Here is a 26748-nt window from a genome sequence, read left to right as displayed (position 1 = left end):
GGAACAACAAATGCCCACGAATAGCTAAAACAATTCTTGGGAAAAAGACGTGGGGAGGCATTACCCTCCACAACCTTAAACTCTACTACAAAGTAGTAATAATTAAAACAGCATGGTACTGGAACAAAGGCAGGGATGCAGACCAATGGAAGAGGGTGGAATATCTGTACACACAACCCCAAATGTATGAACGTCTAATCTTTGATAAGGGAAGAAGGAATGTGAAGTGGAGCAAGGAAAGTCTCTTCAACAAATGGTGCTGGCATAACTAGACAACCACATGCAAAAAAATGGGCTTAGACCTCTATCTAACACCATGCACAAAAGTCAGATCAAAATGGATTAAAGATCTCAACATCAGGCCAACATCTATAAGGTACATAGAAGACAAGGTCAGCAAAACCCTCCACAACATTAAGGCTAACAGTATCTTCAAACATGACACTCCATTGACCAGCCAAGTAGAAACAGAGATAAAAAAAATAGGACTATCTTAAACAGAAGCTTCTCCACCTCAAAAGATTTAGTGACCAGAATACAAAGACAATCTACAGAATGGTAAAGGAAATTCACCCAATACCCATCTGATAAGGGGTTGATATCAAGGATATACAAAGTACTGGTTGATTAAGATCCTTAAAACTGGTTGAACTTCTCAAGAAGAAAACATCCAACCTCATAAAAAAATGGGGTAATGAAATGAATAGAAACTTTCTCAAAGAAGAAGTCCGAATAGCTAAAAGGCACATGAAAAATGCTCTACATCACTAATCATCAGGGAGATTCAGATCCAAACAATAATGAGGTATCACCTCACACCACAGAGACTGACCCACATCCAAAAGAACAAAAGCAACTGGTGTTGGCGCAGATGTGGCGAGAAAGGGACTCTCCTTCACTGCTGGTGGGAATGCAGAATGGTCCAGCCCTTTTGGAAAACAGTATGGACGATTCTCAAAAAATTACAAATTCAGCTCCCATGTGGTCCAGCAATATCACTCCTGAGAATATATCCCAGAGAGGCAAAAAATATAGCTGAAATGACATCTGCACTTCTATGTTCATTTTTGCATTGTTCACAATAGCCCAAATCTGGAAAAAAACCTGGGTGTCTGAGAATACATGATTGGTTAAAGAAATTTTGGTATAGCTATACAATAGAGTACTATGCAGCTATTAGAAAAGATGAAGTCATGAAATTTACATACAAGTGGTACTACATGGAAAGTATCATAATAAGTGAAATGAGACAGAAAGAGAGGGACAGACATAGAAAGATTGCATTCATCTGGGTACATAAAGTAATAAAATAGGAGACTAACATCCAAGAATAGTCGAGATAAGTACCAGGAGTTTCACTCTATGGCCTGAAGGCCAGCCACACATGCTAGGGGAAAGGGCAGCTCAGACAGAGAAGGGAACACCAAGTAAAGGGTGTTGGAAGGATCTCCCAGGATGGGAGATGCATGCTGAAAGTAGACTATAGACCAAACATGATTGCCACTCAATGCCTCTTGCAAACCTCAGCAACCAAAAGGAGAGAGTGAACATAAGGGAATGCCCTGCCACAGAGGTGAGATGGGATGGGGGAATGGGAGGGTTGGGAGGGTTACTGGGATCATTGGGGGTAGAGAATGGGCACTGGTGGACGGATGGGTACTTGATCATTGTATAATTGAAACCCAAGCACAAAAACTTGTAAAGTCATCAATTGTACCTCATGGTGTTTCAGAATAAAAAAAAATAAAAAAAGAATTGTTTCTCTGCACATTTTTAACAAGAAATAAATATTAACAAATAACTTGTCCTAATGTGAGTTAGGTAATCAAGCATCAAAAGAATAATTGATGTTGAATATCAATGACGATGTTATAACTATTTTATTCAAGAAGACTTAGAAATAATCTAAACCTCTCAGCTAATTTAAGTAAAGCATTACATTATGTACATCTGATTAATGAGGAACACTCTATTTCAAATTTCATTAAGAAGTAATTTTTTTCTTCAGAAGAATATAAAATGTATTAAAAGTTCATTGTTTCTGTGAATTTTTTCTTTCTTTCTTTTTCTTTTTTGAATTGGGGGCCACAAAGGGCAATGCTCAGGACTTACTTCTAGCTCTGTGCTCAGGGACCACTCGGGAAGTCCTATGATCTGTGGGGCTGGCTAAATGCAAGGCAAGCTTTACCTTTGGTACTGACTCTAGCATTGAGCTTCACTTATTGTCAGCAATTAGAGTATTAAGATCCTTAAAACTGGAAAGTATATTTTTCTCAGATTCTGACGGTCCTTTAATTTCTTCCTTTTTCTAATTTTTAATTTTTTCCACTAGATTTAACAGTTAACTTAAACTTCTGAGATTATGAATCAAAAAAATTTAGCTCTTATTTTCCAACTAATAAATCATTAAATGAATATAAAAAATACTAGAAAGGCTTAAAATGATGAGCACATTGAGAAAATATGATTTCTCAGTAGTTCACAACAGGATAGAAGAGAGAATAATTAAACTGTAAATTTTAATTAAGGCTACAATAACCAGAAGAAAACAATTTCTTCACTACCATGCTTTCTATCATGATTTTCTATTTCAGTGTAAATAAATAAACAGAAAATTGGAAGAGTTCCTAATTCAATTTCTTATTTTTGTGACTTAATATGTAAATAAAGGTAAATTTAAATCAATTTAAAAATAGATAGCCGCTTTATGTATGGAATCACTCATTGTGCAGAATGATTTGTATTTGTCTTTTAGAAGACCTATCTAAGAAGAAAATGAAAACGTCTAGTTACAGCCACCAATATAAAAGACTCATATATAAGCAAAAACTCAGAGAATCGCCCCTAGGATAGGAAACTATTAAAATCTGGATTCTAAAACATCAGGTCATATTTCACAGGCTGCATTTGAGAGCAGGTCCACAATAGCCTGTAAAATATTTATTCGGCTTGGGGAGTTAGGTTTTGAAGTCAAACTGCTCAGAACCTGTTCTAAAGAGCCCCTTGTTCTGAACTGCAAGGAATGTTCTCGTCTGAACAACAAAATTCCACGTTAGAAACATGTTTTTATTATATTTTCTATAGTAACACATTTACCCAGGACCCACGGTAATATCATCCACTCGACGATGGTTGGTGGTGGGCCTTGCCTGTTTAAGTCTGACCTGTCGATGTGCTGAGAGGCAAGCAGCAGCAGGAACAAAAAAGTCAAATAGGAGGCTGTGTGGCAGATGAACTTGATAAATGGCTTTCTGATGAACAGTCCCAGCGGGCTTTTAGGAGCTATCAGGTAGCACACAGAGAAGACAGGGAAGAGCAGTCCTATTATGAAACACGTCACCATCTTCACCGCCCAGTGGCGTCTTCTCCAGCCTGGGAATTCATCGTACCAGCGAGAGGCCAGCAGCTGTTGACAATTGGGCTGGGCAACAAACTACAGAAAAGAAAAGAAAGGAAGGTGTCAGAGTTAGAGGCACCGGCTCAAATTCATCACCAAGGACCTAGAGGTATCGTTCAAGTCGGAGGTGCTGTCTTATTTTCATATTTAAACAAACAAGAAGTTCTTTTGCTTTTTTTCTGTTTTTTTTGGGGGGGGCTATACTCGGTGGTGCTCAGGGCTTAGTCCTGGTTCTGTGTTCATGGCTCACCCCTAAAGGGGCTCAGGGGACCATATGGAATGCCAGGGTTCGAAACCAGGTCAGCTTTGTGTAAGGCAAATATTTGTCATACCCACTTTACTATCACACCAGCCCTACAATCATGAAGTTCCTTAAGTCATTCCTTCTGTGAATAAATAACGTTAAAAGTACATGCAAATATGAAAATTGAAATTATAATGCCACAACAAATAAACCAAGACCCAACAATTACTAACATTTTTCAAAGTTCATGTAACACACATGCAGATGTATTTATTCTAATCTTTATGTGTTTACTCATTTTACAAATAATATATCCAGAAAGCTCCACTCTTCCCCAACCATAACTACAGGACTTTGAATCCTGTTATGTCTGGCTAAGCAAAGATTCAATAAACAATAGCGACAAATATGAAAGTATATTAGAAAGTATATATAAGAATGTAAATGATCATAGTGAAGCTTTATAAAAGTAAATAGCAAGATCTGGAGAGATAGTACATCACATAGGCACTTGCCTTGCACACATCTAAGCCCAGTTCAATCCCTGGGACCACATTTGGTCTTCTGAGCCCCTGCAAGAATGAATTCTTTGTGCACAGGGAGAAATTATTGCTGAGTGTGGCCCCCAAACAATAAAACATAAAATAAATAAAAACAAAGCATAAAAATATCTCCAAATAAAACACAAACTCATTTTATACACTGGCTACATGTTCGAGACTTAGAGCATATTTCATTTTAAAGGGGAAGATTAAAAATAAAGTGGAAGATCCTCCTTTATAAAGGGGCTGTATAAGTGGTCAGTAAATGTGTTCAGGGCCATACCTGGTAAGTGATTCCATATTTATTAAGATTTTTAGCTGGACAGCAAGATGGCAGCCACCTCGGAGCTTTCTGGAAAGCCAGGTATGAGCCGGTCGTGAAAGGGCGACTGAAACCTCATGGGAAAGGGGGCATTCCTGGCTCATTCTTCATGCCCTACCGAGGTCACGAGTTGCCCCCCACGAGCGGCTCTACGTCATAGCCATGGCTCTAGAGCCACAGAAACCAATCTTATAATTATCTGACTCTCAGCAGAAATACTTCAGGCTTAATAAGTAAAATATCAGAAATCCAAAACCATGCGGTCACGACATCATTTGGTTCTTGTAACCAGCTGTAGAAAAGAAATTATTTCACAATGCCTTTTCAGCAGGTCTGATTTTGGGGTGTAAACTCTAAATAATAATGGTGCATCTTTTGTCAAAACAATGAATCTAATCAAAGTAGATAGAGTGTTAACTAGAATTCATCTGCCTCACAGGCATTGGAAGGGTTGGGAGGGCAGTATTTTGGGGTTCTTGGTGGTGAAAAATAAGTACTGGTGAAGGGAAATGTGTTCGATGATTGCTTGACCAAGACTTAAACCTGAAAGCTTTGTAACTTTTCCCACAGTAATTCAATAAATAAATTAATTAATTAAAAAAGATTTTTATTCCTGCACATTATCTTTCTCACTAGGACTAACAGAAAAGCATTATATAAACTCAGAGGAAGTTTTCCGGATGGAACAATTCAAGAATGCTCTTGAGTGGGTCTGAGAAATGAATGGGCTTATTTGTATAATTACAGAGGAGATCAAGGGGAAGGCAAATGAAGAAAAGATAAGTGTAAAAGAAATATAAATTAATAAGAAAGCATACCTTGTGTTTAAAGCAGTGATCACCAACCACTGGTCTATGAACTAGTTTCAGTCTGTGCGTTTAGAAAGTCACAAATCTACTACCTGGTTTGTAACTGCCTGTCTGTGGACCAGACATGTGGAGGTACAGAGTGTACAAAGGTTGAATCACTAAAATTCTTGATCTGTTTAAAAGCCCTTACTCACACCAGGAGGATTAGTCAATGGTTAGGATTTTCCACAAGTGTGGGGAGGGCAAAGCGCAGTTAGGATAGAGAACGAACCAGTCTAACAATAATAGAAAAAATTACTCTGGACAAGAACTGAGTGTTGAAAGGAGGTAAAAGGATATACATGATAATCTTACAGCATCTGTAGTGCAAACCATAATGCCACAAAGGAAAGAGAGAGAGAGAGAGAGACAGAGACAGAGACACAGAGAAAGACAGAGATGGAGAGACAGAGACAGACTGACAGAGATAGAGAGACAGAGAGATAGAAAGAAAGAACAAAAGTGTCCGCCACAGAGGCGGATGGGGCAGGCGAGAGGGAAAGTGAAGATTTTGAAGATGGGAAATGTGCACTAGTGAAGCGATGGGTGTTGAAATGTGACTGAAACTCAACAATTTAATAACTGTGTATCTCACTGTGATTCAAGCACAGCAGGTAGGGCGTCTGCCTTGCACGGAGCCAACATGGCCGACCCGAGTTCGATTCCTCCGCCCCTCTCGGAGAGCCCGGCAAGCTACCAAGAGTATTCGTATGCCAGACACAGTAACAACAATAAAAATAAATAAATAAATAAAATAAAAGATGTTAAAAATCCTTACCATAAAAAAACCCACAATATATTCCATTAATACTTTACTAACAATTTGTAGTTTACCATCTTTCTATGTTTAAGTTTCTTATGAAATAAGGTAGTCTTCAGAGTATTCGAGTTTAGTAGATGAAAAGCCTTAAAGGGAGCTCAGATAGAGAAGGGAACACCAAATAAAGGTGTTGGGAGGATCCTCCCAGGATGGGAGAAGCATGCAGAAAGTAGACTATAAACCAAACATGATTGTCATCTATTGCCTTTTTTGCAAACCACAACACCCAGTAAGAGAGTGAGAACAAAATGGAATGCCCTGCCACAGAGGCAGGGTGGGATTGGGGGATGGGGGGGTGGGAGGGATACTGGGATCCGTGGTGGTGGGAAATGGGCACCGGTGGAGGGATGGCTATTTGATCATTGTATAATTGAAACCCAAGCACAAAAATTTGTAAGTTTACAACTGTACCTCATGATGTCTCACTAATTAAAAAAACTATCACAAAGTTCAAGGAACTTGTAGCGGGCCTGAGGGAATAGAACAGCAGCTGAGAATAGCTGCCTTCCAAGCATGAGGTCACAGTTTCCATTCCCTCTACCATGTGCACTGAGCATCATCCTGGTGACTCCCCTGCTTGTCCTGGCACGTGCTGTCCTTCAGTGCCACCAGAAATGTTTGGGTAAAATGCAGTCAGGAGTATGTGAGCAACATAATGAAACGGGTGCAAGCCCTGACAGCACCACAACAAGAAGTGTGATTCATAGAGCTTGTCTATATATGAACAGTGCAACTGAAAGAGAACTACCCTCATCAAGCAGCAAGGGCAACTGGGTAAATACCACAAGCTGTAGTGAGATGCTGGATGAGTCCCACAACTGTATGTAGAGGAACTACACCCAGGCCTGTGTGCAGCACCACGTTGCCTCAGCAGCAACGACAGTGAAATGAGGAGAGATGGCTAAAAATTAAGCCGTAGACCTCCAGGACCAGCCACCACCATGCTGAGACCACTCTTCACATGCATGAAGGTACCAGCAAAGGAACAAAGGCATGCGGGTCCCGGGGCTGAGATCTCCAAGCCTGCTCGGATCAGGGCTGAGCATCCTCCACCCAGGTCCTCCATCTTCCAGTAGGCAAAGGTCACAGCCAACAATTGCCCCCCCTAGCCCCCCACCCCCGGCACTGTGTAATATCATCAATGGCCAAGACCCAGAGACTATAAAACCCAGCTTCAGGAAGTGTGCAGCCGCATTCGCGGCCACGCAACATCTTATTATCTCATTCTTGCTTTGGACAACCTGGCAGGCTACCGAGTGTAGCCTGCCCACGCAGCAGAGTCTGGCAAACTCCCCGTGGCATACCCAATATGACAAATACCAGTAACAATAATGGGACTCATTCTCCTAACCCCGAAAGAGCCTTGAATATGGCACTTTTTAAAATCTCAGGGCTAGGATGAAGCAGACGTTACTGGTGCCTGCTCGAGGTAATCGATGAACAACAGGATGATCTTGGTGGTAAAAATAAAGAGAATACAATAAATACATGGAGTTCCTAGAACCTTATTAACGATCACAAATACCAGTGACAATTGAGGAGGGACTAAGAATAAACAATATGTTTCACACATGCAAAAACAGTAAAATTAAGGTACATGCTCTTACCTATACTTGTTTATAGGTAAGATAGAGGACTAATAAACCGAGATCTTTCTGGCCAAAATCACATTAGAACTTGGGATGCCTCATACCAATGGAGTAAATGAGTTGGTTGGAAGTAACTGGGTTTGCTAGGATAAACATTTTTACTGCTTGATATACACATATGGGCTGTGTTAAGTGACCTGGAGAAAGTAATTTATTTAATTATCCTGGACTATCTAGACTACCTGTCATTGCCAAACACTAATTCAGCTTTAATTTTTTTAATGAATTTCTAAATTAAGAAATTGTTTTGGTTTTGCGGCATAGGAGGCCTACTCCAGGAGACCGTAAGTGGCCCAGTGGATCAAAACAGAGGCAACTACACTGCAAAGTAAGCGCCTTAGCCCATGTATTATGTCTTCAGTTTAACGTCTTTTTAAAATATTTTTTCTATAATTATTAGAACCCAGAGCCCCCAATATGGCACCGTTGGGAAAGACGAGTAAGGAGAGGCTGCTAAAATCTCAGGACTGGGACGAATGGAGACATGACTGGTGCCCACTCGAGTAAATCGATGAGCAATGGGATGACAGTGATACGGTGATACAGTGATAATTATTAGAAAGTGCACAGCTCTGTTTAGTGCGCACAGTTTTACATTGAATAAAACACATCAAGTTTTAAGTAGAGGCATAGAGCAGGCAGAACCATGTAAGGAAAGCAGGAGTGTGTGGTATTGTTCAGCTAAAGTAAGATTTTTCCCCATCAGAGCAGTGAAATAACCCCATTGAAGTATGTGAAAAATCATTATAAATATAAATATTTTCAAAATAGTTTTATATCCTTTCAATTATACATTCTCCCTGAATGTCTGCACCAGCATCCCCCACATTGTACTTCTCTATTGAACATGCTTTTCATCAGACAAGGGGTTTGGTGGCTAAAATTAAGGATCGCAATTATTGCATAACAGGATTTTTCAGTCTTGAATTGCTAAAGTAAACGGAAACATTTCAAATCTCTCATGTGGGTCCATCCTGTTCTTTGTTTCCCTTTCTGCCTACTTCCTGTGTATTTTTTTCCCTCCCACTGCTTCCCACTTCCTTGAATTAATTAGTCAACTTGCAGTAACACCCCCTGAAGATCACTCTCAGGGAAGGCGGCCTCTGTCTATGACACTTGCTCCTGGTGTGGTCCAACAAGGGCCTCTCCAATAGGACCCTGCCTTGTTTGCAAGATGCTGCAGCGCTCAAAGGAGCTACATCCTCCTATTCCATCTTCCTGCTACATATTTCGTCTCAGAAACTGCCATCATCCCACCCTTCCAGGGTGGAGCGAAGTAGAGTCTTTTTTTCAGCACACTCTGTTATAACTCCTTTTCCTACAGTTTTTAGCCAATCCCAACACAATACTTGACAGCATATTAATCACAGTACCATTGTATCACTTTTATCCCATTGTTCATTATTTGCTCGAGTGGACGACAGTAACGTCTCCATTTGTCCCAGCCCTGAGATTTTAGCAGCTTCTCCTTATTTTTCCTTCCCAACAGTGCCATATTGGAGGCTCTTCCAGGCTCATGGGAATGAGACCCGTTATTGTTACTGTTTTTGGTGTATCAAATATGCCACGGGTAGCTTGACAGGCTCTGCTGTGTGGGCGGGATACTCTCGGTAGCTTGCTACGATCTCTGAGAGGGGCTAAGAATGTCATATTAACATTAATATCAAAAAATTCTAGAGATAATATCCAAAGGACTTAAAGTATGTGTTCCATCAAGCTGATTCCACCTCTCAGCATTACCCAAAGTGGCCCAAAAGAAAGAAAACTAAATACTCAGCCTGTAAACCCTGCTCCTAGTCAATTCAATCAGAACTGCATGAGGGACTCGTAATTACCTTACAAATCTCTTAATGATTTATGAATTTGTTGAGCTGTGTAGTTTAAAACTGACTCAATATTTGAAATTTTTCTTAATACTTGAAATCCTCAAGGAAACAGTGAAATCTAACTTGATAAAGTGGATAAAGCCAACAAGTGAGAACAAACAAAAATAAAATGCATAGCAAACTGATAGAAAATCTCACTATCACATAGGGAAGAATTAAAATAATAATTGGGTATGGGGAAAGTAAACATAAGAATCCAAAACTTAATTAACATAGTCCAAATAGTGAAAGATAATTGGACGCTAGGGATATGCACCAGCAGTAAACACATAGGTCATATATATGAGGCCCTGAGTTAAATCCCTGGCACAATAGACACACACACACACACAAATGCACACAAGCACACGCATGCACACAAACACAGCTCAAATTTTATTTGGTGACTATCATTCACTCATTACTTCCTTTTTCAAAATATTTTCCTAGTTTAAAAATGTCTATCGGGGGGCTGGAGTAATAGTAGAGCAGCTATGGCGTTTGCATTGCACTCGGTTGACATGGGTTCGATTCCCAGCATCCCATATGGTCCCCTGAGCACCGCCAGGGATAATTCCTGAGTGCAGAGCCAGGAGTAAGCCCTATGTATCGCCAGGTGTCACCCCTCCCCCCAATAAATAAATAAATAAAAACGGCCATCCAACCACATTGAAGTAGCTCAAAGAGTTGAAACACTCACTTTGTATGCAAGAGGTTCTGATACAATTCCCAGGGCCACATGTTTCCTTAAGCATCTCTAGGATTGACCACTGGACCATGAAGAGGAAAAAGCCCTGAGCACCGCAGGGCATTGCCTCTCCTGAAACTACTACCAACAATGAATGTTCAGACTGTGGCCATATCCTCTGTAAGAGCATCCTCTGTCCTATTTTCTGTAAGAGCAGAGTCTAGATTATGAGAGCAACCAAGCTGAGTATTTTATTCATCTTGACTAAATCAAAGAGTTAAGTGGGAGTATCAATTAACTGCTTATTTCTTATAGGAAGAATTGGAACTTGGGTTTGAATGTATTACAATGATTACATATGGGGATATCTGAATCCTTTGTTTAAAAATGACCATGGATTCATATACATCAAGATTTCTCTAGGGCTTACTGTTTATTTCTAAGCAATACAAAATAATCATTCAGTGGGGAAGGATGTTTTCTGCCAGGAGTTTTTCCAATAAATTTTTAATGTTGGCAGCAAAAGTGAAGGCATTTATGCAGGCAAAAGAGTCTCAGGGATTTATTTTGTTAGTAACTGAAACTCCTTTCTTCTCCTTTAGCTCCTAACTCCCTTAATAGCAGAGAATGACCATGTACTTAGCTGCTTCCCAGAGCTCAGATGGTACCTGAGTTAAAACATCTCTGCTCTCCTAGGGCAGAGTCATCCTAGAAAACTAGCCAGATCTTTCTACTTTTCTCACCACTTTCAATCAGTCTTAGTAAATTAACTGTAGCATTTGGCACCATCAATGAGTCAAACATAGGTTAGATAAGTGGGAAAGAGGTCTGCTACTGGGAAGAATTCGATAAATCTATCTTGTAGGGAACTTAAAATATCTTGCAGAGAAGCTTTCATGTGAAGTGGTAGGTAACAATACAGACTTTTTTTGACTTGTTAAAAAAAAAAGAGGCATCCAGAAAAGCAGATATTATAGCCACATCGACTATCAGGTCATATTTGAGGGAAAAAATCAAGATTTTGTAGTTAAGTCTAAAATAAGTAGAATTTTGATAGGTGTAGTTTGTAAGTGAATATGTTTTCATTGAGATGTAGAGAATATCATAATAAACATTTGATGATAGAGATAAGTATGTTCAGAGGAACTGAAAGTTTACAAACAATGTACTTATGTATGTTGATGTACTGGAGCACAAAGAAAGTTCAACCTTACTTATGGATATACAGGAAATTGTTTATGGAGGAAACACTTTTGTCTAATTTCTGTTTTTTAAAGTTTAGGCTCAAACAAGCAACTTCGGTATCAGCTAGAAACTTGTTGATAATGCAGGAAGTCAGAAGAAGAAATAAATAGTGAAAAAAGAACTCTATTTAATAGTGTGCCTCTTAAGAGTGTTAAAAGTTGATAAATGTTGTTTTTGCCACTAATAAAGTTGTCTTTAATTCCTAAGTGTATCTGATAAACACTCAAATGGACGGTAGTTTTAACATACAAATGCTTCTAATTCCTGAAAGGGAGGAAGGGAATAACAGAAAGAGAGAAGGAGGGGGAGAGAGAGAGAGAGAGAGAGAGAGAGAGAGAGAGAGAGAGAGAGAGACAGACAGACAGACGGACAGAAAGACAGACAGACAGAGACAGAGACAGAGATAGAGAGACAGAGATATACAGAGACAGAGAGAGACAGACGAGGGAGGAAGCATGATGGAGACTGTAAGAATACAAGAATTATAAGAATATGGAGAGATTTGTTGAGTTAGAGGAAATTGAGTAAGCTGTGACTATTAAGAGTACTTGATGGTGGGAACTAGTGAGGGAGAAATATTTTTCAAAGTGGAGTAATCAAAACATTACCCGTAGGAGGCTTTAAAAAACATCTATCTGGGACAGTGAGATCAGTATAGTGGGTGAGGCATTTGCCTTGTGTGTTGCTGATCTGGCCTTGAGTCCTACCAGGAGTGATTCCTGAGCACAGAGAAGGAATAAGCTCTGAGGCCCTGAGTATAGCCAGGTGTGTCTCCCCTTAAAAACATAAAGTTTCCCAAGCTGTTATTCTGGTATTTCTGTTTTGGTACATTCAAAGTGAGACCCCAAAATCTGCATTTCCCAGTTCCCAAATTGAGTTCCTTGGTGCCATTTGCATTGCTGGTGCAGAGGACACCATTTAAGAACTTACACAAAAAAATTTTTAGTCATTCATTTCATTACTATTATGAACAGGAAATTTGGTTTAATGAGTATGTGTTGGGAGAGAGTTGCATAGAAGTCGCGCATCTCCTAGGTATTCAATGATGTGGATTAATACAATAACTAAGAACAGCTGAGCACAGTACAATGGCAGTCCAAGGAAGGTAAAGGTAAAAGGCCCTCCCGTTGATCGTCGATTTGCTCGAGCGGGCCCAGTAACGTCTCCATTGGAGACTTTGTTGTTACTGTGTCTGGCATATCGAATACTCTCGGTAGCTTGCCGGGCTCTCCGAGAGGGGCGGAGGAATCGAACTCGGGTCGGCCATGTTGGCCGCGTGTAAGGCGAACGCCCTACCCGCTGTGCTATCGCTCCAGTCCAAGGAAGAGAGCTGACTAATTCACCATACAGGCAGTAGTGCCAAAGTGGGTCTAGTTCATCCTGGGCACGCTGGGAAGAGTGAACAAAAGAGACACAAGCAGAAGATAAAGAACTTGGACCAAAATAAGAGGAAAAGGAATCCTTTCTAGTACCTGGATAAATCCTTTTTATTTGTTTATTTTTTAAAATTTATTTTAGGGGAAGTGACAGGCGGTTAGACTCACACTCATCAGTGTTCAGAGATTAGTCTTGGCTTTGTGCTAAGGGATCATTAGTGGTGGTGATTAGGTGACCATATGAGTCAGGGATATAATGGAAGTCAGATGTGTATTAAGCATTCCCCTAAACCCCATACTCTCTAGCTCCTGAAGAGATTTTTCCCTAAGCATTACCTTCTGCCTGTACCATGACATTAAAGTAAGGTAAGGTAAGGTAAAGGCCCTCCCGTTGATCGTCGATTTGCTCGAGCGGGCCCAGTAACGTCTCCATTGGAGATTTTTGTTGTTACTGTGTTTGGCATATTGAATACTCTCGGTAGCTTGCCAGGCTCTCCAAGAGGGGCAGAGGAATCGAACTCGGGTCGGCCATGTTGGCCGCTTGTAAGGCAAACGCCCTACCCGCTGTGCTATCTCTCCATTAAAGTAATGCCAAATTATATTATCCTTATATCACATACTTGGTTTTCGTAAAAATTAAGGAGATATAAGTCTTGTGAACAGGTTACTGGGACTGAAATCTTGGGTCTTCTGCTTTTGGTTGTTTGTCAATAAAGTATTAAATTTGAAATGTGCCTTTTTCTTGATCTTTTTCTTTAAAAGGTATCATAGAAACATTTATGTAAGGCTATTGTAAAATTCACTGAATTAATAAGCAATACAATGGCTTTTAGATCATAGCATATGTTTTATAGGAGCTAAATATTAAATTATTTCACACATATATTTATAGACATAAGGTTATACATGTACATAATGCCCATAAATATATATATATATATATACACATATATATACACACACACATACACATCTTCACTTGCGGCCTTGTTTACAAGTATAGAATGTCCACTTTCAGCATATTGCAGACTATTACAATCATTCCATCTTATATTCATTCACTTTCCTTGGATGGTTAAAATTTGATTTGTAGATTAGGATTCAAAAATTTGCTCAAAACATATGAGCATAGAACACCAAGCCTGACATCTGTGTATTTAGAAGCAAAGATGACAAGTAAACTCTCTTTGATTGTTTTGGTGAGGTGGGGACAGGCTTAAATTTCTTAAATCATTTCTGGGCCTAAATTCAAAATTGGCTTGGAAACTAACTGGGATGATGAGTGGGCAGGAATAGGACGCTGAAAATGCAGAGACAAAGGAAATAAGGTGGGAGGTGATAAACCCAATATTGACTGCATTAAACCATTGAATTTAGGAGAACAAAAAAAAATACCTAATTTATTGGTGGGAAGATGGAATCAACAGATATCGTAAGTACCCTAAAAATAACCAAAGTCAGCAATTAATACAATTTCCATATCTGTTCACTGATAGCACGTTTTATATTTTATAGGAAGAAATTATTCTAAAATTGTATGGAAAATAGATTTTTAAATACTTGTCATTTTAAAATTTCCACCTAGATGTTTTCTTTAAAAAGTACATAAAGGTAAAGACAGAAAAGTTGCAAGTTATGAAAAAGCAACAGAAACTATTAAAACATGTTGGTAAACAATAGATGTGAATGGGAAATTGAGAAGAGAGAATGAGATCAAGTCTTATTCCAGTTAGCACTGAATGAACTGAGGTCTCTGATAAGCCACTGGCATCACATCTTTTAAATGGTCATTCCAGGGATGTCCTATCCTTACAGTCTCTGGGAGAGTCTCCCATGGAGTTCACAGCCCTGTTTCTCTGAAACCATTAGGACAATCACATAAGGAAAAAAGAGACACAGTGGGCTGACTCTGAATTGTTCTTGAGAGGAAAGGATAGAATTACTCTTCTCTTTCCTCTCCTTTTTCACACAATATCAAGACCAAGTACTTTCTGAGGAATTCAATTATACAAGATCCTGTAAAATAGAACACCAATTTTATACCTTCTTTTGAGAATTAATTTGATTTCACAGAACAGATTCTCTCTTCTCCTCTGCCACTTTATACACGTAAATAAGTTAAGCAAAGAGTTAAACTTGTTTCAAATGTCTTAGCTCCTGTAAAGAATGTTTTTGACTCCAGTCTCAAGGTCAAGAATAAGATCCATTTCTTTCTTTCTTTCTAATCTCTTTTCTTCCCACTGAACTCCTCTCTGCATCTCTGCCAACACCTTCTAAACTTGGCTAACACATTTCCTGGTCTGAAAAAAAATCAAGAGACTTAGGTTTTTAATGATCTCAATATGAATGTTGGAACAAAATTAACTAGTCTCAATATGAATGTTGAAATAAAATTAACTAGATGAAGGAAAGAGGAAAGATTGTGTCTGGGAAGTAGCAGCATCGCAGTAAATCACAGTAACTGACCCCCTGTAACAGCTTCCTGTTCCAACCGGAACGCTGAGAAGGAACAACACTTAAAGAGCCAAAAACAGTTCACAGTGGAGAAAACAGTTCACAAAACTGCCAGTCTTTGACATCACTGTCTGAAAGCAGAGGAGAATAAGGACTAGTGTGTGTTAACAGGGAATTATTCTTTGGTATTGTTATTATTCTTCTATCCTGTAGGTGTTGTGGATGCTTTTCAAAATATCTGAATTGTTCCCCACAAAACTGGTCCTCTATTCCAATCCCTCTAGCCTGTCTCTAATCTAGGTCTTCAATATCTCAAAAGTATTATTGAACAAAGGACTTCACATTCCTTTTTGTTTTCTTCAAAATTAACGTTTCCCCTTTATCTTGCTTTGTTGTTGCTCTTCTGATGATCACTGCAGCCTAAGACATGCTGAGTTGTGACATTTACTGGGGATGACACATCTAGTTTTAGCATTTACACTCTCACCTGTGGTAACCTTCTGGGGTTGCATACTTTAGTTGTGGTCCTCACTCAATTTGGGGTGCCAGGACTGTGCTCAGCACATGTAGGTCACATCAGGGATCAGATTCTCAGCCTTATGCATGCAAGGCAGGAGATTTTGCCACTGAACCACCTCCACCTCTACGTCCCTTTTTAAAAAATTAATTTTGTTATTATTATTATTATTGTTGTTATTATTTTTTAACGCATCACCGAGGCACAGTTACAGACTTACAAACTTTCGTGCTTATGTTTCAGTAATACAATGATTGAGTACCCACTCCTCCACCAGTGCCCATTCTCCACCATCAGTGATCCCATTACCCCTCCCCACCTTCCCTTGCCACTTCTGTGGCAGGCACATTCCTTTCACTTTTGCTCTCTCTCCTTTTGGGTGTTGTGGTTTGCAATACAGGTATGAAGTGGCCATCATGTTCAGTCTACAGTCTACTTTCAACACACATCTCTCATCCCGAGCAGGCTCTCCAAGCATCCTTTACTAGGTGGTCCCTTCTCTATATGAGCTGCCTTTTCCCCCAGCATGTGAGGCCGGCTTCCAAGTCAGCTGCCACTATCTTCTTTTAAAAACCATTTAAGTTATGTTTTTAAAGTCACATTCCAGAGACTCATTGTTCTTCTTTCTCAGAAGAGAGCATAACACAACACTGCCATAGCCATGCTACGGGATCCTGTGCCAGGCTGTTCATTTGAGGCACCCCAGAGGGGGCAGGTGAGGCCCCTCCCCACCCCAAGTGACCCAGCCCTAGCAGCCAAAAACCTCCAGAACTCAACCCACGCCATGCTCAGGGCCACTCTCCACACACTCAGATGAGCCGCACCCATAAGTGAACCTATCCCTGCACATCTCATACCTCACGTCATTCATACTCTAAAGCAGTGCACCACATTTGATGGGGTTTAAAGTAGAAAGCAACTCATCTTAGGGGGAAATATATTTTTACATATATACATATACCTATAGCACAACAGGTAGGGCATTTGCCTTGCATGCGGCTGATCCGATTAGACCAGGTTTGATTCCTCCCTTCCTCTCGGAGAGCCCGGCAAACTACGAGTGTCTCGCCCACATGGCAAAGCCTGGCAAGCTCCCCGTGATGTATCCGATTTGCCAAACCCAATAACAACAAGTCTCACAATGGAGATGTTACTGGGCCTGCTTTAGCAAATTGACGAACAACGGGAGGACATATATATATATATATATATATATATATATATATATATATATAAAACTCAACCCTAAACAACTCATTGGTAGTCTTTTATAGAAGGGCTTAATGGCCCTTGAATGAAATATAACAATCTTCACACTGTTCTCTAAGGAAAAGTTTCTGGAACATTTTTATCATCTTTTTATAACAAACAATACAAAATAAATTATTTTGGTTCTGCTTTGGGGCATGGGTTGGTGTTCAGGATGGAAACATCCAAATATGGTGGTGGGAAGGTGTAATGGTGGTGGGACTGCTGTTCGAGAATTAAATGTAATCAAATATTGTGAACTACTTTATAAAGGTAAAGGTAAGGTAAAGGCCCTCCCGTTGATCGTCGATTTGCTCGAGCGGGCCCAGTAACGTCTCCATTGGAGACTTTGTTGTTACTGTGTCTGGCATATCGAATACTCTCGGTAGCTTGCCGGGCTCTCCGAGAGGGGCAGAGGAATCGAACTCGGGTCGGCCATGTTGGCCGCGTGTAAGGCGAAGGCCCTACCCGCTGTGCTATCGCTCCAGCCCCTTTATAAAATTATAATAAAATTTTTAAAAAATCAAAGGATTTTTTTCTTTCCCTGATCCTTATTTTCAGGAATGTCACTTGTCCAGAGTAAAAAGTGTGTTTTTCACATCTTGGTTTGTGTAGCTTTCTAACAACTTTTTGAGACACAACTCTTAAGTGTAAGGGCAAATTCAGAACCAGGTGCAAAGAATGACCTCAAAATAAGAAATGAGCTACGTCTGTGAGGAAATGAGTTACTGAAAACTTGGACCTCGAACTATCAATATAAAGTCTTCATAGGAATTTAACCCAGTATATCTGCATGCCAAAAAAGGGAAGTGCTGTTACTATAGTAAATACTGAACATTGTCATTTTACTTATATCCATATGGTCTCTAAAGTTCAAGTACAATATATATGATCATTATATTAATTCTTGAAGACTCTCATAGTCAAGTAAAATAAGCTAAATACCTTAAAATAAAATAGTGAGATTTGGGGAACATGACTAGAGCAATAATACAGTGAGTAAGGCACTTGCTTTGAATACGGCAGACCTGGGTTCAATTCCTGGTACCATATATGGTCCCCTGAGTACTGCCACACTGTTTCCAAAATTAAACACACCTCAATTCCATTTCATTTAATTGAGAACTTCTGTAATAATTTGTTTGAAAATTAAGACTACTCTATAAAAGATTTTCAGGAGCTATATTTAAATATCATATGATCTGCACATTCATTTTCATAGTTATGCAGATTTGCTGATTACAAAGTTTAAAGCAAATTATAAATATCTCAATTTACAGATTCAATTTTCATTAAGTTTTCTATGTCTATGCCAGTATTCAGTCCATCTCCCACCCACACTACCACTGTGATCACTACAATATGATTCAGAGTGTCACCCAAAAACTCTTAATCCTTTTGCTAAGTCTGGGATATGGAAAATTGAGTATCTACTGTTCCAACAGCAGAAAATCATGATAGCAATCATTCTAGAATAGCCTATATTTATGGTATGATTATGAACTGAAAACAGTTCATATAAACAATAGCTAATTGAGTTCCCCTTAAAATTTCATTTGTATTAAAGAAGTATTTGTATTAAAGAAGAGAGCCCGGCAAGCTACCGAGAGTATCTCGCCTGCACAGCAGAGCCTGGCAAGCTACCTGTGATGTATTTGATATGCCAAACACAGTAACAACAAAGTCTCCAATGGAGATGTTACTGGGCCCGCTAGAGCAAATCGATGATCAACGGGAGGACAGTGACAGTGACAGTATTAAAGAAATGACTAGAGATAGTAAATGATAAATTTATTTCCCAGTTATAAAGGAGCAGTGACTATTCACCCAGAATTCAATGGATAGATCCCTCACTTGATTTCAGTTGCCTGATTCACATTGACTCAAGGAAGAAAACGAACAGTCAGCATGTCCAACCTTTAGTGCCAACACTTTTCTATCCTCAAAAAGGGAATTTCTTGGTTCAAAGATTTTCTATTTTAGTTACAATTTGTAACTATTTTAGTTGCAATTTTAGACATGATAAAGATAAGTACACACAATGTCTCTTTTAAAAAAAATTGGTACCCTGAGTTTCAGTAGAAATAAATAAAGGCTATGAGAAGGTTTACAGAAGCTCAAGAATTTCTTTCTAAATTTTTCTCTAGTGGTGGTCCATTTGATGGCAAACAGAGCCTATCTGCTTCATATCAACTAGACTGTATTCTTGCCAACTGCGAGTAACTATTTAACTACCTCCAAACATTTATAATGCAATTTTTGGCCTCCAAACATTTATAATGCAATTTTTGGTACATAATACATATAAAATAACATAGCCAAAATATTTACTTATATTTTTCTCAGGATAATTTTACTTTACCCAAAACACTGTATAAATAAAAACACTGAGTTTGAACTTTTCTTCTTCTAAATACAATTAGACCATAATGACTCTTCTCTAGGCATTAATTCCTTAACCTCAAAGGAATACAAAAGTCTTAGGAAAATAGGAGGTGTTTTCCTCTCTATTCCTAAAATTTAAGAATTGTCAGTAAAGTTTTTAAAATAGTATGATTATTTGAATAAAAGTTCTATTATTTTTTTTTTTTTGCTTTTTGGGTCACACTTGGCCATGCACAGGGGTTACTCCTGGTTCTGCACTCAGGAGTTACTTCTGGTGGTGCTCAGGGGACCTTATGGGATGTTGGGGATCGAACCTGGGTCAGCCACATGCAAGGCAAATGTCCTACCCGCTGTGCTATCTTTCCAGCCCCATGAATTGAGAATTCTAATTTCCAGTACATCACTTATTATTAGTTGGGTGCAAAAAAGCCAAATTTTCAGAGTAGAAAAATAAACTTCTCTTTTCTTTCTCTCTTAAATGTGATGTAAAAAAAAAAAATTGATACTATCTCAAATGACTGAATATAGGTTTCTCCTTTAGCAAAGGGCTAGATCATCCTTATGACATAATTTCTTACGATTGACATATTCTTGCCACTTCATTTTCACCACAGCAATCTGTGTCATGTCCGTACAAGTCTACTCAGAGAAGGAATGTCCTTCCCTCACTAGAACTTAATCCGAGATAAAAATTTCCATTCCAAGATATTGATGGAGGCAGAAAAAACACTAGGCTGGAAAATATGAGAAGTTAGGTGTAGTTTTTCACAGTGTCACTGCAGCATTGAACTCAAAAGAAAGTCAAATGTTTAAAGAGAGTGAATGTTTTTTAGTTAACTATTTGGAATTTCTCAGGGTCTAAAAGGTGATGGTTGATACCTTCTGGCACTAATTATAGTTGCCATCCAGATTTCTGCTCAAAACCCAGATTTGAAGGAAATTCAAAACATCCGATGGATTGAGAATTTATATTGGAAAGAAAAAATAAGACTGAAATACAAACATTTTTGTCCTTGTGAAGAATATGTAAATATTATTTAATAATAACACTATTGGTATCCTATTGTCATTGTAGAGTTACCAATTGAATGAGGAAGTCAAACTTTTGAACATGAAACAACTTTGCAACTATAAAACAAGAATTGAAACCTCTTTTCTCATTTACTTTTCTTCCCTTCACACACACTTTCAGGAAAGTTCTGTTACTGGAACATTGTTTTCTCCTCATTAATCTTCAGGTCACCACTCCATTTTCATCTTTGATCAATATTCTTGCTGAGGATTCTCACAAACATCCTTCACAGTGGTGGGTTTTAGATTGATATATGTATAAATTATAATAGAGAATGTTATGATTGACTGTTAATAAGATTACTCTGTGTACCTTCATGCCAATTTGATATAATTTCTCTTTTAGTAATAATAATTTGCAGCGATAGCACTGTGGTAGGGCATTTGCCTTGCATGTAGCTGGCCCGGCCTAGCCGGGTTCGATCCCTCCACCCCTCTCGGAGAGCCCAGCAAGCTACCTAGAGTATCTCGCCTTCACGGCAAAGTCTGGCAAGCTACCTGTGACATATTCAATATGCCAAACACTTGTTACTGTGGAGACGTTAAAAAGACGTTAAAATGGAGACGTTACTGGGCCCGCTCAAGCAAATTGATGAACAACAGGAGGACAGTGTTGTTTATTTTTTAATTTGCAGAGATGTAAGTACAGAGATGATTCTTGAAAAATAGTTTTTTTTAAAATTTTTATTAGTGAGACACCATGAGGTACAGTTGTAGACTTACAAATTTTTGTGCTTGGGTTTCAATTATACAATGGTCAAATACCCATCAAGACGAAGTCATGAAATTTACATATTAGTGGTGCTACATTGAAAAATAGTTTTAAGATGACATGTTCATATGAATAACAACAGAAGTGAAAATACACTGCTTTCAGAATTTAGGTTATTTTATGGTATGAATACTGCTTTTAAATGGAACAAAGAACCAAGTACTAGCATAGAAAAAGCAACCAAGTCCAAACATGAGAATGAAGTCTAGGGGGCAGAAATTAGAGTACATGGGTAGGGCACTTGACTTGTGTACCCACGGCTGACCTGTGTTCTATCCCTGAGATCTGAAGAACAGTAATTCTGGAGCTTTTCTGGGTGTGTACCCCCAGCCCTCCCAAAACAAACTAGAAAGAATAAAAAAAATACAAATAGTAAGAAAATTTCATTTATATTCTCAAAATAAAATTAAAGTTTCTATATGAATTCCATTCTTGTCATCTGCCATGGAGCATTAATTTCAAGAGATATATGCACACCTATGTACACTCACGTGTTACTGTGCTTGGCATATCAAATATGTCATGGGTTGCTTGCCAGGCTTTGTCAGGCTTCGCCAGTTCGTGAGATACTCTCGGCAGCTTGCTGGGCTCTCCGAGAGGGACGGAGGAATTGAACCCAGTTCAGCCAGGCCAGCAGCATGCAAGGCAAATGTCCTACCGCTGTGCTATCGCTCCAGCCCATAATTGCATAGTCATAAAAAAATACAAATTTGGATGACCCTATAATGTATAATGTTAAGTAAAATTAGTAAGAGTGAGAAGGACAAGTGTCAGATGATCTCATTCATTTGTGGTATGCAGAGAAACAATTGATACTGAATTATCACAAACCCATGGTTCTGGATTTCAAAACTGAGATTACAGAACAGCTGAAGGGAGTGGAAGTGGATGAAAAGACCAGAAACATCACAGGGACAATGGTGGAGGGTCTTGAGCTATGTTGAAGGTGAAGCAACCCTGTATATTAAAAACGTCCACACTAATGTATCCATGCTATTTAAAGAAAATTAAACAAAATAGTGGTTTTCTAAAGAAAGAAGGAACTAAAACATATATTGCACATTTTACATCTGGCATTACTTCTCTGGTGTAGTTAGAAAGATGAGTCAGAAAGATACTATAAGGTTAAGGCACTTGCCTTGCAAGTGATTGATTCCCATTGGATCCTGGGTACCACATAAGGTCCCCTGAGAACCTACAAAAGTGATCTTCTGATCACAAAACACTGATCACCTCTGGTGTGACACAAACAAGAGTAATACTAAGGATTTAGAAGTAAAGTTATTTTCTCATTAAAGAAACACATTCATGATATATATCAAAGTAACTAATTCTTTTGGATATTAATTATTGATTTCTGACTTACTGGGTTAAATGTCTATTCTCATGGTTTACCTAAACATTGAGATTACATCACTGTCACTGTCACTGTCCTCCTGTTGTGCATCAATTTGCTCGAGCGGGCCCAGTAATGTCCCCATTGTGAGACTTGTTGTCATGGGTTTGGCATATCAAATACATCACGAGGAGGTTGCCAGGCTTTGCCGTGTGGGCGAGATACTCTTGCAAGCTTGCCAGGCTCTCCGAGGGGGGGATGGAAGAATAGAACCTGGGTTAGCCCAGTCGGCCTCATGCAAGGCAAATGCCCTACCGCTGTGCTACCACTCTCTCAATTAAATATTCAGTGAGTCTTTGCTTATGTGAAAAGTGAAGTATCTGCAAAATAATTATTGATTGTATGGTTAAACAATCTTTTTTTAAGAATTAAGATAACTAAAAATGCACATATTTTTATTCTACTGGTTTAGTTTTATCAGAAACAGCTTTCATTTCCATATTTTAAGAAGTTGTTCTTGCCTCCACTTCAAGAATAGTTTGTGCCTTTTAATTTTCTTATTTCAATTTCTCACCTGTAGTAGAATTAGCCTTATAACTTTGATATGGAAATTTGTTTCCACATCAAAGAAGACAAAGCTTAAAAGATAATATCCAGTGGTTTTTTTTCTAGTGAAATATGCTACTAAAACAGTTAAATATTCTTTTACCAATTGTGTACTTTATACTTCCTTTATTAGAAAAAGAAGGAAGTATAAAATAGATTCAGTTGAAGATTAATCTTAATCTACTTTATACTTCCTTCTTTTTCAGTTGAAGATTAATCTATATGGGTCTTGAATCTTTAATATATTAGTTAGAGAAATTATGTGGTTGAAGATATATGGCCACAGAGTTATTTGAATATTGTATACATAAAATGCTATAGATTTTTTTCCCTAGGGGTGAGTGGTCACTCCCAGCAGTGCTCAGAGCCTACTCCTGGCTCTGTGAACTACAGTCACTTGTGCTCAGAGAACCATATATGCAAGAGTCTGTACTGTATTTATGGTCCTAGTTACATAGTTTTACAAAGAAAGTGAGTTGTTTTTGTCCATTTGTATACTGCTGTAATAGAAACTATAGATGGTTTGGCTTCTCAACAACATTTATACTCATCACTCTGGGCACAAAAAAAAATAACAGCCAAAATATAAACAGATTGTATGTTTGGCTAAGGACCACTTTAAAGATCAATAAACAGTTGTCTTTTCTACAGGTAGAAGGGAAAGAAGTTTCTATGTTATTTATTTTTATCATCTTATTTATTTACTTATTTTTGCTTTTTTGGGTCACACCCAAAGATGGTCAAGTGTTACTCCTGGCTCTGAACTCAGGAATTACTCCTGGTGGTGCTTGGGGGACCATATGGGATGCTGGGGAATTGAATTTGGTTGGGCCCTGTGCAAGGCAAACATTATATCGCTCCAGCCCCTCTATTATTTATTTTTAATATTTAAAAAAATTTCGGTACTGTGCAAACATGATTGCCACTCAATGCCTCTCTTGCAAAACACAGTACCCAAAAGAAGAGAGAGAGAACAAGGGGGAATACCCTGCCACAGAGGGAGGATGGGACGGGAGGGATGGGGGGTGGGGGGGATGCTGGGACCCGTGGTGATGGATGACAGGCACTGGTGGAGGGATGTGCACTTGATCATTGTATAACTGAAACCCAAGCACAAAATTTGTAAGCCTATAGCTGTACCTCATGGTGTTTCACTAATAAAAAAAGAAAAAAAGAGAAAGAAAAAAAAAGATATTCTAACTTTAAAAAAAAAAATTTCGGTACTGTGGTTTCCAACAATATTAATGACAACATTTCATGTACACAATATTTGAACACCACACCTTCAAGTCATACCTCCCCTTCCTTTGGCAAAGCTCATTATTTTAGACTAGTTCTGAGGTATTATTACCTGTTACCTTTAGTCATTTGTTATTCCTTTACTTTGCTTTTTTTTTTCCTCTTTGGGCCCTACCCGGCGATGCACAGGGGTTACTCCTGGCTCATACACTTACGAATTACTCCTGCTGGTGCTCGGGGGACCATTTGAGATGCTGGGAATCGAACCCAGGTCAGCCTTGAGCATGTCCTACCCACTGTGCTATCTCTTCAGCCCCCTTATTTTGCTTCTTTATATTCTGCATACAAAAAATTATTCTTTATCTTTCTATCTCTGTCACTTCACTCACCATGATAACCCCCAGATCTATCTTGGTAGCAGCAAGTTGCATGATATAGTTTTTGTTTTCCTCAAAAAACAAAAGATTTATTTTAGAAGGACTCATATATCCTTTTCAAGAGGGCTCTATCTACATGAAGAATTATATCCCTAAAACCCATATCTCCAAACACTATCTTACTGATGATGGTGGTAGGCAGACAGGATAAGTTTCTAGAAATCATGGGAGTGATCGCGATCACGATCACGATCATCCTGTTGTTCGTCGATTGCCTCGAGCAGGCCCCAGTAAAGTCTCCTTCATCCTAGCCGTGAGATTAAATTCAGGGCTCTTTAGGAGAATGAGACCCATCATTGTTACTGGTATTTGACATATTGGGTACGCCACGGGGATTGCCAGACTCTGCCTTGTGGGCAGCTTACATTCGGTAGCCTGCCAGGTTGTCCAAAAGAGAAAACATTATAAAAGGAAACATTATAAAACATTATAAAAGAGAAACAAAGTAAATGAAGAGATTGGATGATAGATAAGTCAAGCGGGGTAAGGCCCATCCATGTGTTGTCCAAGGCTAACCACAGTTTGATCCCAAGAATCACAAATGATCAAAATATAAAACAAAACCAAAAAGTGAATGAAGTATTTTTGAAGAGATTGACAGACTGTGACTTTTTGTGTCAAGAAAATGTATTGAGAAATAAATTCCTAGAATCCTCACAATATAGAAATTTGTACAGAGCTACTTTCTCTCATACTAGTAAGTAAAGGGTGGTTTCAAATAAGACTTTATTTAGATTTCCCTTTCACTGAACAAAGTATATAGTAAACAATTGAACCTTCAATGTTCTCATAGGTAATAATGAAACTTTTGATAAAACAGTATTCCCACTTCTGGTAAAACAAATGAATTTTATATTAATAGTCTATTATTTGAGCCCATTTTGTAAGTCTTCTCTTTGTACTGCGCAAATACACAATAAAGATAATATATTACATGAATTATCTAAATGTACTAAAGGGGAAATCATAACAAACATTGCAAAGAAAATACAGTCTGCATCACATTCTAAGGATATGAGCAACACAATTTTTATTTTGTTTTTTGTTTTTTGGGTCACACCCAGCAATGCAGAGGGGTTACTCCTGACTCTGCACTCAGGAATTACTCCTGGCAGTGCTCAAGGGACCATATGGAATGCTGGGAATCGAACCTGGATCTGCAACAAAATTTTTAAAAGTACATAAATATTGCTGTGATAATAAAACCCCAACTTTATTCAATTTATAATGACTGATTAGCTAAATTCTGCAAATTTTATGTTGTGTTTCCAGAAGATAAAGTTCCCAGATAAATAAAGTTTCCATATATGATAAATTCAAAGTCCACATCATCTTCTATCATTTAAGGTTATGCATTTTCCAGAAAAACTTAAAAAACAATCTCTTGTTTTTATTCTGGGCCATGCTCCTCAGTGTTCTGGGCTTAATCTTGGTTCTGAGCTCAGGGATCACTTCTGGTAGACTTGGGAGACCATATGAGGGGCTAGTGATAGGAACCACGGTTGGCCTTATGTGAGGCAAATTCCCTAACTTCTTGCCACTGCTCTGACCCTATAACACATATTTTTAAGAAAGAAAATAGTGGTTGAATATGGCGGTTGGTGAAAAAAAATTTAAATGAATAATTTCCTGCATTTCTTCAGTTTCACCTTAAATACTTTTCTTACCATATCTAACAAAATGCAGA

At 38.6% G+C, this 26748-nt stretch overlaps 1 protein-coding gene across 8 annotated transcripts in view; it reads right to left on the bottom strand.

Moving 5' to 3' along the window:
- Positions 1-26748, bottom strand: part of TRPC4 (transient receptor potential cation channel subfamily C member 4) — a 242286-nt gene that overhangs the window by 64743 nt on the left and 150795 nt on the right. For all 8 annotated transcript variants that reach the window (XM_056125957.1, XM_056125958.1, XM_056125956.1 and 5 more), the window contains exon 4: positions 3097-3433. In XM_056125957.1, coding sequence (XP_055981932.1) covers positions 3097-3433 — 337 coding nt within the window. The remainder of the gene's footprint in view (positions 1-3096; positions 3434-26748) is intronic.

Source organism: Sorex fumeus, unplaced genomic scaffold, assembly GCF_029834395.1.
Source record: "Sorex fumeus unplaced genomic scaffold, SorFum_2.1 ptg000061l, whole genome shotgun sequence".
NCBI lineage: Eukaryota > Metazoa > Chordata > Mammalia > Eulipotyphla > Soricidae > Sorex > Sorex fumeus.
Note: the sequence above shows the minus strand (reverse complement) of the source record. Positions and strands in the feature narration are given on the sequence as shown.